The sequence below is a fragment of the Littorina saxatilis genome, linkage group LG10 (assembly GCF_037325665.1).
Source record: "Littorina saxatilis isolate snail1 linkage group LG10, US_GU_Lsax_2.0, whole genome shotgun sequence".
Taxonomy (NCBI): domain Eukaryota; kingdom Metazoa; phylum Mollusca; class Gastropoda; order Littorinimorpha; family Littorinidae; genus Littorina; species Littorina saxatilis.
The window spans coordinates 26,412,286-26,429,235 of record NC_090254.1 but is presented as its reverse complement, the minus strand read 5'-3'; the positions used below and the strand labels follow the sequence as shown (position 1 = coordinate 26,429,235).

Below are 16,950 nucleotides of genomic sequence, written 5' to 3'. Positions count from 1 at the left end.
ATCCGAATATAACATATTTATATGTTTTTGGAATCAGCAAATGATGGAGAATAAGATAAACGTAAATTTGGATCGTTTTATAAATTTTTATTTTTTTTTACAATTTTCAGATTTTTAATGACCAAAGTCATTAATTAATTTTTAAGTCACCAAGCTGAAATGCAATACCGAACCCCGCGCGGGCTTTGTCGAAGATTACTTGACCAAAATTTCAACCAATTTGGTTGAAAAATGAGGGCGTGACAGTGCCGCCTCAACTTTCACGAAAAGCCGGATATGACGTCATCAAAGACATTTATCAAAAAAATGAAAAAAAGTTCGGGGATTTCATACCCAGGAACTCTCATGTCAAATTTCATAAAGATCGGTCCAGTAGTTTAGTCTGAATCGCTCTACACACACACACACACACACACACGCACACACATACACCACGACCCTCGTTTCGATTCCCCCTCGATGTTAAAATATTTAGTCAAAACTTGACTAAATATAATTAAAAAAAATTAAATAAGTAAGGTACATGTTTAGGCTAGGGGGGGGGGGGGGTTGCGCAACCCCCATAACCCCCCCGGTAGTCCGGCCCTGACTTTACAACAAACTGTATGGAATTTTGAGCAAATATGAATTTTGGGGCTGAAAGATCACCCAGTGCCTACACAAAACAGCTTATTAAGGTTACAGAACATAAATTCACCAACAACCAGGCAAAAATCAAGGTTTTAATAGACCCACAGGCGGAGAAATCTGTCATTGCTATTTGTTGTTCATAACTTTGCACCGTGACAATTTACTTTTTTAAACACAGGTGCAGAACTTTGGCACACTACATTTTGAGGGGAGGGATGTTGATGGGCCTGCTGGGTGCCAATTGCATATGATGCAAGCAGAATATTGCATTCTGAATGCAAAAACTCGGCCAGTTCTGTGTATGTTTTTATGGCCTGCATCCTGCCAAGCAAGTAACTAAACAGGTTCCTTCTCTCAGCTGATATGCACACCGGTTACCCGGCGCCCGTCGCCAACAGCACAGCGCCTACTGTGACGTCATCAGGAAACGTATGTATCATCAGAAAATTGTCAAAAAAAGCCCTAATAAGACTTGTTGTTGAATCGTTTATTGTATATATATACAGATGTAAAAGAGATCAGTGCACATCCCTGCATACATTATACGAGATTTACTCCCATTTACACGCAGCATAATAGCAAGCAAGCGTCATGTAGTGCTTCCCTGTCCTATTTTCCATCGTTTTCTCGTGTTTTTTGACAAACTAAGACAGACAGAAGCAAAATATGCCCTGTGAGGGTTTTTTCGGTCGTTTCTTGATGATGTATGTGCGTCTTATACCTGGCAGAGATCTAGTTAGTTGGCAATTTAAAAAAAAAACCAATGTATGTTCTGCTGCGATCGTATGATGACACTCAGCGGCGTGGTATGATACAGCTCAACGACATCGGTCTTTCCTGGCAAAAGGGTATAGGCATAGATAAAAAATGTCCACCAAAATACCCGTGTGACTTGGAATAATAGGCCGTGAAAAGTAGGATATGCGCCGAAATGGCTGCGATCTGCTGGTTGATGTGAATGCGTGATGTATTGTGTAAAAAATTCCATCTCACACGGCATAAATAGATCCCTGCGCCTTGAGTCCGAGTCTGGAGATATGCGCGCGATATAAGACTTCATATATACAAAGAAACTACAAAGAAACTACAATGGGGTACAGTGTTTGATATATATAAAAATGTCCATCAAATACCCGTACATCTGTTATTGTTGTTGTTGTCAATATATAAGTATTTTATCTTAATTGTTATCTTAGATTGTTAATTACATATAATTATTGTGGTTTTTTTATAACAGATCTTCTGATATCTGTATGTTTGTGTTGTATTGTATTCAAAACGTGATTAAAAATGTTGAAAAAAATCAAAAATTGTACATACATTTGCATGAGCTCTGGTGAGAAAGGGTGATTAATAAGTGTTCATTTAAATAATCATGCCAAAGAGCATGTTCTAGTCAAAGCCATGTGTATTGCTTTGTTGTGTAATGAACGAAACACTTTGCATGTTAGTGCTTGTTTGTTTTTTTGGTCACAGAATCATTTGCATTGCAAATTCAACTAAATTTAAAAAATAGCATAAATAATTTAAAAGAAAAACCAGTTAGCAAGAAAATGTGTGTGTGTGTGTGTGTGTGTGTGTGTGTGTGTGTATGCGAGGCTGGTTGATCACCATGTATAAATACACCAATGGCTTGCTGTCGATCAACACCCGCAACACACCCACCCCAAATCCCACCGCCAGAAGCACCAGACTCCTCCATGATGCTGCCTACCAGCTACCGTTGTGCCGCACCCGCCAGAAGTCCTTCTTTCCACGCACCATCGTGGACTGGAACGCGCTCCCGGGTGAGGTCGCTCTCAGCCCCTCTCTGGAAGCCTTCAAATCCCGGATCTAGACACCCCTCCCCACCCCCCCTCCCCCCGCCCCTGATCCTTCCCACCTCCCTCTTCTATTTCTACCCCCCACTAGCTATCACTGAACCTCCGGGCAGTTCTGTTAACACCAGCTGCAAATCATCGTCGCAACTCTCTCCAAGTCTGCAGAATCTTCACTTTGATGAAGGCGGCAGTCTGAAGAAAGAAGAAGAAGATAAATGAAACTGAAGGTGATAATTATGCTCCCCAAGGTCGACAAAACAAGCTGGCCTGTTAACAACCCTCAAAACAACTTATAATATTTTTTGATTCAGGAAATAATAAAGAATGCAATGAAACCCCCTTTTGCGTCTGTTATTGCAATTTTGATTTCAAGCCAAATTTGTATGAACAAATTCATTAAAAAAATGTAAAGCTTTCAAGCATAAAATGCAATACCAGTCTGAACTGAATCAAAGAGATTGTTAGACAAAATTTTTTAATTAATTTGATTGAAAAATGTGGTCGCCACAGTGCCACCTCAACGTTTTTTAAAAGCCGGATATGACATCATCAAACACATTTAACAAAAAAAGTCTGGTGATACCATCTGGAAGAATCATCACATGTAAAGTTTCTTGAACATCTGTCTAGTAGGTTTGAGGTAATCACTACACACACACCCGCACACACACCGGACTGCACACACACACACTCACAAACACACATACATAAACTTGTCTGAATTTTTAGTTGACCGGAATACATTTACTCAAAACTTACTCAAATTGTAAATGAAAAGAAAAAAACAAGTTGTTGAAGCGATATCAATACACTTAGTCAATCTTTTGCCCTGAAATTAAAAGATAAACATTAAAATTTTGAGACCTGTCATCAACAATACTAATGAGCTTGGATAGCCAAACCGGAAGACTAAATCGGTCGCCCTGGTCTCAGCAAAGCATTCACACATAAGAATTACTTTATCAAATTATGAGCACATTTTCTGGATTCAGGAAATGATAAAGAATACAATGCAATCATTTTCGAATCTGTTGTTTTATTTTTTATTAATCTTTTTCAGAGTTATGATGAACAAGTTAATTCATTAACTATTTAAGGTAACTCATTATTAAGCTTTCAAGTCCACATTTGGTCAAAAAAATGTTGATCAAAATTTCAATCAATTTGATTAAAAACTGAGGTTGCCACAGTGCAGCATCTACTTATTCCAAAACCAGAACTGACATCATCAAGGACATCGAATAAACATCACCTGAAATCATCTGTGAGAATATGTATGTAAAGTTTCATGACAATGTGTCCAGGAGTTTTCTCAGAATTGCGCTCTACACACATGCACACGCATACACAACCACCCGCATACACCACCACCCACATACACCACCACCCGCATACACCACCACCCGCATACACCACCACCCGCATACACAACCACCCGCATACACCACCACCCGCATACACCACCACCCGCATACACCACCACACGCATACACCACCACCCGCATACACCACCACATGCATACACCACCACCTGCATACACCACCACACGCATACACCACCACACGCATACACCACCACCCTCGTCTTGATTCCAGATCTGTCCTAGTAATAAAACAGTCAAAACTTGACGAAACGTAAAAAGACAGATGAAATATTAAAATGTTGTGTTTGTGTGTTTAGTTTGCTTGCAGAACTCTGTCCTCCTTCCTAAAGTACATGTACAAAATGATACCAAGGCTTGGTCAATTGTCAGCATCTAACTTTATTACAATGTTTCACTTCAGCAGACAATCCAAGTCAAATATTTTTCAATACCACAAAAACTATTTGTTCAGTCATAACAAATTTAAAATATTGCAGTGGTTGAAAATAAAATCTTGGAATGAAACTGAACACATTACTTGCCTACAACAAATAAGAAAAGAAACAAAGAAAAACATTGATCACAAAAAAACAAGATATGAAGATACCAAACAAAATCAAAACTAAAATGAAAAAGAAGATACAGCATCATAAATAAATAATTAACAAATCAATCAATCAATCATATCAATATAAAACAAATAACCCTGAAGAAAAAATTAGGTTCAAACAAAGAGTTTGACTTCCTTAAGCTTCTTGACTTAATTTGTATCCCATACATGCGGCCAAGCAGATTGACAGAACTCTCACTCAGTTTGGAGTGCGCTTATTCTAAATACACAAACTAGCTGTTCCGTAACATACAAAAATAAACTTCAGTTTTCTACATTTAAGTACATGTACTAAAATTGGGCATACACATGAAGAATGGAGCATAAAGCAATGAAAATGCACACTCCCCATCATCTACCATAAATCATAGACATATACATGTATAAAGCTAAAATCGTATGGAACCTGAGTCACACTTTAATCCGAATAATGACAGCAGACCTGTTTACCCCCATAAATGTTTTGGAGTAATGCTCAGCCCCAAAAATAGTAATCCTGGCACAAAAATAGTAATCATCCAGCATTCGTCGCCAATTACAACGCATATGACAACTTTGTCTGCGAAACGCAATCTTGCACATATATCCATCATTCACAAACAAAACACATCAGTCAGTTTTTGTATTCATCATAATTTCAAAGAAGATCACATCAAAAGCACATGCATCACTGATTCTTTTTCTTTTGCTCGTAGTAGGCCTTTTTCAGTGTGTCAAGCGCTTCTCTACTGTACTTGCGCTTGCCGAATGAGTGAGGGCGAGACTGATCACCACTAGAATAAGGCTCTCCAGCGTCTCATCAGACAGACATGATCTCTGGTCAGTCCTGTGCTCTTTCACCCCATTTTGCCATTGAAAAAAATAATGCCAAACATGTGAATTGATAAAAAAAATAAAAAAAAATTTTATTACATTTTTTTTAAACATTTTTTTTATTTATGAAAATCGTAGTCTTGACACGGATAGCGGAATGGCGTATTTTTTGCAGAAAATCGTAATAAATTACGCCAAAATCGTAAGGGTAAACAGGTCTGTGACAGGTATTTATTTTTGTTGTAGAAAAATATGACTATGCTTTGGAGCCATCCTGAAGTACAGTGTTTTAACTCTTTCTGAATCCAGATAGCAAATTAAACTTAAAAGCAGAAATTTGCTTGGATTCAGTGTAATTAGGTACGATTGCCATAATTGGCTGTAATTCAGTAAACATAAAACATTTAAAGAATATTTGACCAACAAAATCTACAAAACAAACCAAGCACATCAACCAAATGAACCTTTTTGAAATTCTCTGAGAAATTTAAGTGAGACAAATGTAAAAATGCAGACAAAAAGCCTGTGTTGTTCTCAGGCCTTTGTTTGTTTGTTTATTTGTTGCTTAACGTCCAGCCGACTACGCAGAGCCATATCAGGACGAGGAAGGGGGGGATGAAGGGGGCCACTTGTCAAGCGATTCCTGTTTACAAATGCACTAACCCATTACTTGTGTCCCAGCAGGCTTTAGTAAAACTAAATTAATACCTACTGGAAGATTACCAGTTTCCAGTATGTTAAAATAGGCTTAACCTATCTACTGCTGGACTTACATCAGAACACTAACAGATTAAACTATACATGAATCGCGAGACAAGCGGCAGGAGAAGAGATTTTTGGAAAAAATACAGGTGAATGAGCAAGAAGGCAGAAAAAAGAAAAGAATTCATGAAGAAAAAGAGAGCATGACAGGAAAGAGGAACCAAAAATCTACCCAACAGCAAACTAGAAAGCTCCTGCGGTTCCAAAAACAGGAGGCGCTTTTAATTTCATAACCGCAGTGCCCCACTGCGGGAGTTCTCAGGCCTTGGTCTTCGGTCAATGACCCCCGGACGGACGGTCGACTGTCCTATTGTTTTGACATGAAGGAGGTCTTATGACCATCAAATTTACTACTAAACAGACATAGCCAGAGCATTTGGACCAATAGTAAGTTTGTCTGAGAACATTGAAAACCATATTCCAAATAAGAATCCCACTGCTGTCGTAAGAAATAAGACTAAATTATCTGTACAGTTTGGTCTTCTGGCAATATTGATCAAATACATTTAATAAAGTGAATTACACTCAATTTATCAGAACAACCAACAAAAATTAAAATATGTGCACATACACTAATAATGAAAATTAACAGTAAAATATCAAATTACTGTGACTTTCCAGTATATTTGTTGAGGAAAATAATGCACACAAAAATGGATGTTCTGCTGTGTAATCTTAAAACTTCTTTACTTTGAATCATATGTACATCACAATATATGCCACTCCATTCTTAAAGAACATATCTTTCTTTCTTTATTTGGTGTTTAACGTCGTTTTCAACCACAAAGGTTATATCGCGACGGGGAAAGGGGGGGAGATGGGATAGAGCCACTTGTTAATTGTTTCTTGTTCACAAAAGCACTAATCAAAAAATTGCTCCAGGGGCTTGCAACGTAATACAATATATTACCTTACTTGGAGAATGCAAGTTTCCAGTACAAAGGACTTAACATTTCTTACATACTGCTTGACTAAAATCTTTACAAACATTGAATATATTCTATTCAAGAAACACTTAACAAGGGTAAAAGGAGAAACAGAATCCGTTAGTCGCCTCTTACGAGATGCTGGGGGTAAATTCTTCCCCCTAACCCGCGGGGGGTAAAGAACATATATGCATTTGCGTATATCTATGCGTTCATAGCACAAATGGCACACATGACGACAAAACGTTTGACCAAAACAAACCATGTAAAACGCTCAAAGCTTTCCAGCATAGAGGCAATCAAAAACAATCAAGTGACTGTAGAAACAAACTGCGACTAAAAACTAACACACACACACAAATATTATATGTACATCATGACATACACCGTCCCATACTTAAACTACAGTAATATATACATTTGTGGAATCAATATGTACACAGCACAAATGGCCCTATGATGACTACAAATAATAGTTGACTCCAACAAAGCTGCTTTAAAGCATATGGGTAACCAAACACAATAAATAGACTGCATGGATGAAAATAATGCCACAAGCAGGCACACTTCCTCTCGAAACAACAGTTTGGCTCCAACATCTCAGATCTTGCCAAGCTTTTACGTGGGATCAGACCATCCCTCCATTTGGTCACACACCAAAAATCAACACCCTGACGACTTGCTGTAGCAAATTTGTTGATGAATTAATTCATTAAAAAGCCAGAATTGCATTTACACAATTAATTCATTTTAACAAATGCCACTGTGGACAGCGAGCACCAAGGCTGCTCATTTTCTTCATGGTCTTATTCCATGTAAAAGCCTTGCCAGATTTGAGACGGAGAGTCAAAACTGTTTTTACGGGAAGGAGATTGCCTTTAACTCTAACTGAAATTATCCAATACAAAAACAGCAACACAAGAAAAGAAAAAGCAAATAAGAACCAGCTTTGAAGATCACAAAAAAAAACATTCCTTCCTCTTCCTCTCTCCCCAAAGATATGTGACAGCATACACGAAAACCCTGCATGATGTCATTTGTTGATAAAATGAGATGTTAATGTTAAAACCTATAACAAAAGATGCTAAATAAAGTGCAAATACGTGGGAATTTTGTACTTCACCATTCGAATGCATATGGACCTGGTACTCAGGTTTGTGGAAAATTGTCAAATAGTCGGATATTCTGAACTTCCAATGTTATCAAAATTATCTAAAATAAGCAAAAGAAGCATTTTACTGGTAGACTTTTTTAAAATGTTTACAAAACAACTCATATTTGCGTAGAGTGGACCCAATAGACTGCAAAATTTCAACATCAAGGAAATGTTCAACTCATGATGATTTGTTCAAGTGCAGCATGACAATGTGTTGTGCTCCTTATAGCAGGTTTTCCTGTATGTTTCAACATATTAAGACTCCACTCACTGTCATAACAGACACTAAAATAGATGATAAGAATGCTAGTGAGAACATGTGTGATGATTACATGCACTGTGAAAGGGGGATGGCGGGTGGGGTGGGGTCGGGGCGGAGGAGAATTAGTCCATATGTAAAGCAACCATTCAGGTAGCACCAAAACTATACAAGTATGTACAATATTCATGTTTTAATCGATAGTTACATGTACGCTATTCTCTCTGAAGCCTTTCACCTGTCTTTCTCATTTTGTGAACCTGAACATTCACACAGAATACAAATCAAATAAAAAAAATAAAAACCGATAAGGTATTCACACTGAAATTGATTAGTCTGCACTATTTAAAAGAAAACAACAACAACAATTACAATAAGATAACATGAGTGGAGGTAGGCTAACTTTCTAGTGGCCTTGAAATATCAGCCTCAAAGCTACCCGCACTACGTTCCCTGTGAAGGAATCAGCAGAGACTGGAAACGGCAATCTGGAACGATTTACCTCCCTTTGTAACGGTAATCATTGCAACAATTGAAATTTAAGCTGATAACAACACAAATTCTTCACATTCATCAGGAGAAATAATGGCTAATATCAACCGTTGGAGGAGGAAGAACTTTCTGATAACAGAGTCTGAGATACTTTTCTGCAGCACTAACACAAAAAACGGCATGCAATTTAAAAAGATGCTTTCCTATATTACAGCACCATCATTCAACCTGCTCTGTAAGCCGATAGTATGACTTTGATGGACTAAAACACATGCAAGTCTGCATGAAATACTCACAATTTTCAGGGCTAAAAAATCAGATAACAGGTGCCATTTTCTTAAAGATCTAACAAAAAAAAATATAAAGCTATCAACATTAATCTTCACCGGATCACGCGTTGGACTACACAGTCCGGATGATGTGGGTCGTGTACGGCCCATATTTTCCAACGAAGGATTCAAAACAAAAAGTATGGGTCGTACACGACCCACGCCATCCGAATAGGGATAAACGTTTTGCCGCCTCTTTGCAGCGTATGGGTCGTATACGACCCACACCATCCAAATAAGGATAAACAACGTAAAATTCCTTACGTATATCCATATGGGTCGTCCACGACCCACATCTTCCTGACTGTGTAGTTCAAATTACGTCATCGTTTGTTTGTTTGTTTACAAAGATAATCTTTTAAAAGTTGGGCAATGGGAAGTTCGTGGGGTGATGGGAGATCACATGAAGTCTCAATTAAAAACTCCAAAGAGTTTCAGAAATAAAGACGATTTTGTAAGGCTCTGGGTCGTCCACGACCCACGAAGCAAGGTGAAGGTTAATATGCCATTTTTAATTTTTCACCCATTTGTGACATGATCATGCTCTTTTAATATTTATTTACAAAAGTTATAGCGACATTTGCAGAGCGAGCATCTTTCTTCAATACTAAATTTCGCAGTGTATCTTTCCTTGGATTGCAGGTTTTTTTCCGGAAACTTCACTTCCATTGACCATAGAGTCAGAGAATGTGTCTGAATCTCTCAAAGATCTCTCTTCCAAATCATTGCGTTTTCATGAGTACAGCAGACTTCCACTAACCCGCGGTCCACTAAATCGCGAATTTGGCTATATCGCGGAGACCTCTTGGGCCCCGAATAAAACAGGACCAACCTTTTAATTATTTTTTTTTTTTTTACAAAATTAGTCACGTAAAGGCCAAAAAATAGTACAGATCATGAAAAAATGTTCTATCATAACCACACTATCTCTCTCTGGGTCCGATGGCCTTTCATCATGGTATACAGTGTACGTCTGTGTCTGTGTCTCATTAACTAGTAAGTTTGTGACGACGTATGAGTCGGAGAAAAAAGAAAAGAAATCGTCATCTGCTGATAAAAGAAAACGTGTCATCGCAGTTACTCTTTTGAGAACTTAGTTGTCAACAGAAGCGTCACGCTTGCCGCGAGAAACACAGTAACACATGAACATTGTAGCACAACCACATGCCAGGCGTGTGTGCGCGTGACGCACGCACATACACACATGCACGCACACACACACACGCACTCACACGGCAAACGCACACACGCCAACGTGACACTCACAGGCTTTTTGTGACCAACAAGGGAAATAACCGCGTTTTTCTGACTCAGAAGAGAACGCGGTTTCTTCCCTTTAATTGGACCCCAAACTGCATCGCAAATCGGATATATCGCGATCAAACATCTTTGGACCCCAAAGACCGCGAGTTAGTGGAAGTCTGCTGTATTTATGTTTTTTCTGTTTTGAGTATTTCTATTTTCCTTTCTTTGTTTTGCAACATCATAGCACTGAATCACCTTCGATGTACATACAGTAAAAAGTTAGATTTCTTCCTTGGCTAAAGTATTCAGTACTTTGCAGGAGCATAAACTTTGGACACACATAAGTGCATCTAGACCTGCATCTCATTATTTAGAATTGCTGGGTTTTGAGGGGGGGTCATTTATCAGTAACTCAAAACTACTGTCTCATACACCAACACATAACTCCTAAAAAGAAGTTTTCCATGTGTACCCCGTCCTCTGAACCTCACTATTTTCAAATCCAATAAAATGTTCAAAACAAAGAAAAAAAAATAACTATACTACTGTGGTTACCCAAAAGAAAAAGAACACGCTTCCTCCAATATATTTTAAGGCATACGTAAACCAAATTGATCAAGTTCCGACCAATGTGGTACAAAACTATCCAATTCAAAGATACAAAAACATCTTTACAACTTCAGATACATTTTCAGAGCTATTACAACTTTGAATGCGCTTCTAGAGTCAGTAAAAACGGCCTTTACATTACAGCAGCAATGGGATTCAAACTCAAAACAATTTCAGACATTTGTCCATTGTGCAGCTATATCACAAATAATTATAGCGTTGTGGAGGTCACGGGGTGGAGGCCATGCACGAAGACGGTGGGCTGGAGGTTGCTGCTGAGACTCTCCAGCTGAGACAGGTATTTGGCGTAGCTGGACGGGTCTGCCGGGGGGTTGGGGAGATAGAGGAACGACACAGCCGTGTGGCTGGAATTGGCCACAATCAGCTCGTTCAGCGCCTTCACAAAGTTCTCTGGTACCTGTGGTAAAACAGTGAAGAATAAATGTATGGTCGTCTTCAGTAGAAGAAAAAACGAGTAACGGACAACAATCTACATTTTGTATTTAAACAAGTGTCTACACAATGATCTGAACCTACATATAAACACAACTACACGTATCTGGTCAGCTAGTATGGTAGCTAGGCCGTCATGTGGGAAAGTTACATTTTCACATTATAGGCCGGTCACTTGTGAGGGGGTTTGTCTGAAACGTGTGTATAGAAAACACGTGTGAATTGCTTGTCTCACTAAAAGCAAGGCTAATCACTCTTTCACAACCATACAAAAACCGGACAGAGTTATTTCCAAATAAGGTGCACAGTATTACGATTCTACAGTGTGACCCAAAAAATATGCAACCCTCAAAAAAGCTAATTACTTCTACATCGGTTAACCGAATCCCTTCATATTTTGGGGACATAAACTTCAGCTAATGCATGACCCTTCCACAAAGTGACAGTTTTATATTTGAAAGGGTCTGACTTTTGTACTGTTTCAAAGTAAGTTGCCAAAGTCGAGGATCGACTCAACAGTACGAAGTTTGAAATTGAGCGGTAGCCAAACTAACCCAATTTAAGCTCTTCAGATTGTTACCTTTGGAGTAATTCGAATGACATAGTAAAACCATAATCAACATTAGACAATCAGTGACTTAAATAGAGCACTTAATCGCAGGATCAGTGCATTTCCCATGGATGATTTTGTTTATGTCATTGATGAATTTTGCGCCTCATTGCGCAAGTGTAACTTTACAACAAAGGGGTTAATTTTTCCAGTCATTTGAGTTCAGCAAATATTTTCATAGTTGTTGTGCATGAACTTCGTGGTGTCCACGACCATGCTACAAAGTTTGGAGTCTGTAGGTTAAAATAGTGCGACATTTACCGTTTCTCCAAAATGTGTTCCAAATTACACCTCCGAACTTGTCATTTACACGAAAGCTTTCCTGTCTAGGGATTGCCCTGAACCTAGCTGTAACTTCTTTCTTCAGGTCACCGATGATCTAGAGGGTAAAAAATAGTGCGACATTTACCGTTTCTCCAAAATGTGTTCCAAATTACACCTCCGAACTTGTCATTTACACGAAAGCTTTCCTGTCTAGGGATTGCCCTGAACCTAGCTGTAACTTCTTTCTTCAGGTCACCGATGATCTAGAGGGTAAAAAATAGTGCGACATTTACCGTTTCTCCAAAATGTGTTCCAAATTACACCTCCGAACTTATCATTTACACTAAAGCTTTCCTGTCTAGGGATTGCCCTGAACCTAGCTGTAACTTCTTTCTTCAGGTCACCGATGATCTAGAGGGTAAAGGGTGTGTTTGTGTATACTCAGACATTCAGATAATTCAAAAGGTAACATTCTGGAGGGTTTAAATCAGGTAAGAATTGCTACCGCTCAATGTCAAATTCCGTTCTGTTGAGTCGATTGCCGAATTTGGTAACTTTTTTTTAATTTGCACAAAAGTCAGAACATTTAAAGTACAAAATCGCCACTTTGTGGAAGGGTCATGCATAGGCTGAATTTTATGTCATCCAAATTTATAGTGATTCGGTCAACAGATGTAGAAGTTATTAGCATTTTCGAGGGTTGCACCCTGTACTTCTCCTAAAAGCAGTCCTTGATTGAACCCAAAGTCGACTTCGCGAAAACCGAAAACTCCGTGCTAAAGCTTCGTACAGCAAGCTTCACGAAGTGTACTTCGAATAGTCGTTGTCGCCCAATTAATGACAGGCTTCACATTGAACTCTTTGAATACTACTGTAAGAGATTTATCCTGACCTCTCTGTATTCCTGGATCTTGTCCCCATCCTCCTCCCCCTCCACGGCCATGCTGGGATCCTCCAGGTAGGGTTGTAGATGGTCCCAGCTGACCACCTGAATGCGCGCCATGATGCGCAGTTGCCGCAAAAACATTTCCAGCTTCTGCTCCTTGTGCACAGTGTTGTCCGTGGCTGCATTCACCGGCAGAAACACGCGCAGGGTGGTGCGCGCCCGCCAGCTTGGAACCATGTTGAGAATGCAGGCAATCTGATCGAGGGAAAAAAAAAGTTCTTTGTGAAAGTAGCAAGGATGATCAGAATCTCCAGACAACCATAAGTGAAGGGGATTCCTCTATTCTCTTCATCACCATCATGAACCACTGGCAATCTTCACTACTTGTTGGTTGCTGATTTCAATTGTGAAGAGACAAGAGATATAATACAGTGGAGTCCAGCTATAATGAACCTGGGTACAACAAAATCCCGCTTTTAACGAACTGCCATTGATTTCCCGGCAGACAGCCTTCTATTTCTTACTTGTTACTTTCCAGCTACAACGAACCTTTTGAACTCATTTGCATAACGAACCCCTCTTATAACAAACACGTTTTCATTGCCCCAGAGCCGTTTTGTCTCTAAAAGTCACAAGGCTACAACGAACTGATGTCAATAATTGTCTCCAAAGACAAAAATACACAAACACAAGTGCACATCGCGTGATGAGCGAACTCGGAACAAACAGCGGAAGGTGCACGGAACAGCCACCGCCGCTGTGTTTTCACTATTCCAATCAGCTGCTAAGCTATGACTGTGCTCTAAAAAGTCACAAGGCTACAAGATCTGTGAGGGATCTGTGAGGCGAGATCAAAGGCAGGTCCATTGTGATAGCTGGGTGGCCTTGTTTATAGACACTGACCTTCTTCCCAGGGGTCATTGACCCAGTTTTAGCTATGAGAGGTGGTTCCCCTTTCATATGAGAGAGGAAACACTTCCTGCACCCGGGTCAGTGACCGAGTTTAACCTATGGGGAGTTTAACCTATGGGGGGTCTCTTTGATGTCTTGAGAGGAAACTTGGCTAGGGTAGTACATGCACCAGAACTGGTGGACACCATGAAATCGGAGATTGATCAGAATGTACATGTACATGCTTTTACACGACTTTTAAAATTTTACTTCTAAAATTGTGACAGTAAAGTGAACATTTGAACTATGCCTCTATGGATTATATTATGAAGCTGTTGAAAACATGCAGAGATTGTACTCTCAAAGGAAAAATTGATGGGACGATCATTTGAAGGCGAGTGGGAAAACTTGTCTTAAGGCCATTTAGGGCTGAAAACTCTACAGCGAATTACTGATATAACGAACTAAAATGTATCTCCCTTGAGATTCGTTGTTCCCGGACTCCACTGTACAGTGTGTGTGTGTGTGTGTGTGTGTGTGTGTGTGTGTGTGTGTGTGTGTGTGTGTGTGTGTGTGTGTGTGTGTGTGTGTGTGTGTGTGTGTGTGTGTGTGTGTGTGTGTGTGTGTGTGTGTGTGTGTGTGTTTCTTTGCAAAGTGTGTGTATGTAAACACACTCAAAACTAACAAGTCTACTGGAGAAAATACTGAAAAGCAACACCTGTTACACCCACTTCATAAATAAACTGATTAATAACAAAACTTATTTGTTCACAATAACTCCAAACAAAATCGTTAACAGCTTTAAAAATTTGTTGTCACTCTAAGAACACGACTTATTACCCGAGTAAAGTCAACTGTACATTCAGCCCTCTAATACCAGTCTTAAATTGTCTCCCTTTGACCATCTGGACAATGATAACCGCCTTTTCTTTGCATTCAGGCTATTGTAAGGTATGAACAGAGAGAGAGAAAGAAAGAGAGAGAGAGAGAGAGAGAGAGAGAGAGAGAGAGAGAGAGAGAGAGAGAGAGAGAGAGAGAGAGAGAGAGAGCCCCCCCCCCCCCCCCCCACACACACACACACACATACTACCTGTAGCATAAAGAGACTGGTGTTGTCGAAGAAGCTGGCCATCTGCGGCTGGAACAGGTTGATGGGCCAAACGTCAATGAAGGAGTTGGCAGACGACGACAGAAGCTGTCGCTTGTCCAACAGGTGAAAATGCCGACACAGACACACGTTCTTGTGCATCTTGAGACTGTCGCGAATCATCATGACGTACTCTGTGGGAGACAGGGGGCGATGTGTTTCCTCCTTGCGAAGGTCGGTGAAGAAAGACTCCACTTCTGAGTAGGTTCCGCTTTCCGCCTGCACATTGTCATGCAAAATAATTATTAGACATGGAAATTGACTGAAAGTGAAAACTCCGAAACTAAGAGGGTTCTGAGGCATGCGCTCCACCGAATTTGTTTTTCGATCAATCAAAACATTTGTATTCTTGGACAAGCCTGAAGTATTTCACTGTCGCAGATATCTGCCGTTTCACTCACAATTCTATTGCCTGGATATTTACGGTTGCCTTAATGTGCCTCTGGATGCAAAAAAACAACAACACTTGAAGCGTAAAGAATGTGTTCTTTTTTGTTTCTTATTTTTTTAACTCAAGTCAATGTAGACAGGTAAAGACACTAGGTCAACAATCTAATAAATTGTTTTGTCTTTCATCAAACATTCCAATAACTAAACATTACATCTTTTAGGATTCTCGAATGTGGAACGCTAGCAGACTGGGTGGCCGAGTGGTAACGCACTTGCGCTCGGAAGCGAGAGGTTGCGAGTTCGACCCTGGGTCAGGGCGTTAGCAATTTTCTCCCCCCTTTCCTAACCTTGGTGGTGGGTTCAAGTGCTAGTCTTTCGGATGAGATGAAAAATCGAGGTCCCTTCGTGTACACTACATTGGGGTGTGCACGTTAAAGATCCCACGATTGACAAAAGGGTCTTTCCTGGCAAAATTGTATAGGCATAGATAAAAATGTCCACCAAAATACCCGTGTGACTTGGAATAATAGGCCGTGAAAAGTAGGATATGCGCCGAAATGGCTGCGATCTGCTGGCCGATGTGAATGCGTGATGTATTGTGTAAAAAAAATTACATCTCACACGGCATTGAATATGTGCGCAATATAAATTGCATAAATTTTTTTTTTTATTAAATCCCTGCGCTTAGAACTGTACCCACGGAATACGCGCGATATAAGCCTCATATTGATTGATTGATTGATTGAAGATATCTTCATAAGCAAAAAACCCACAACTTACATCACCACATGTGAAAAACCTGCGTTTTCTAGGCCTGGTTTTGATGAGTGCATCAATAGGTCAACACTCTAGTAAATTGTTTTGCCTTTGATGAAACATTCCAATAACTAAGCCTTACATGTTTTAGGATTCTCGAATGTGGAACGCTAGCAGATTTCTGTTTAAAAAAACACAACTTACATCACCACGTGTGAAAAATCTGCGTTTTCTAGGCCTGGTCTTGACGAGGGTGTCAATGGGAGACGAGCTGTCGTAGAACCCAAGACAAACCGTGTTGGGCTTCATGCCGCCCAGGCCCGCGATACGAACCAACTGCTGAAAGCCCTCGGGAACACTGTTGGCCACTGTCAACTCTACAAACGCCTTGATCTTAAGATGATCCACAATCTGTGAAAACAAAAAACAAAAAAAATTGTTGGTGGCGAATCTATATGAGAAAGCTATACAGTGGACCTCTCTTTTACAGTCACACGCACACACACCCCCACCTTGTATTACTTTTTTGAGAGTAAAA

At 39.8% G+C, this 16,950-nt stretch overlaps 1 protein-coding gene across 3 annotated transcripts in view; it reads right to left on the bottom strand.

Annotated features, from left to right (window-relative positions):
• Positions 1 to 4,193: 4,193 nt before the first annotated feature.
• The window catches only part of LOC138978531 (solute carrier family 12 member 9-like), a 69,714-nt gene continuing 56,957 nt past the window's right edge, over positions 4,194 to 16,950 (bottom strand). For 2 of the 3 annotated variants that reach the window (XM_070351268.1, XM_070351267.1), the window contains exons 13-16: positions 16,617 to 16,823; positions 15,210 to 15,485; positions 13,235 to 13,483; positions 4,194 to 11,433 (exon numbers count right to left, since the gene is read on the bottom strand). In XM_070351268.1, coding sequence (XP_070207369.1) covers positions 11,227 to 11,433; positions 13,235 to 13,483; positions 15,210 to 15,485; positions 16,617 to 16,823 — 939 coding nt within the window. In that variant the 3' untranslated portion in view covers positions 4,194 to 11,226. The remainder of the gene's footprint in view (positions 11,434 to 13,234; positions 13,484 to 15,209; positions 15,486 to 16,616; positions 16,824 to 16,950) is intronic. The other variant, XR_011459722.1, reaches the window with a different exon arrangement.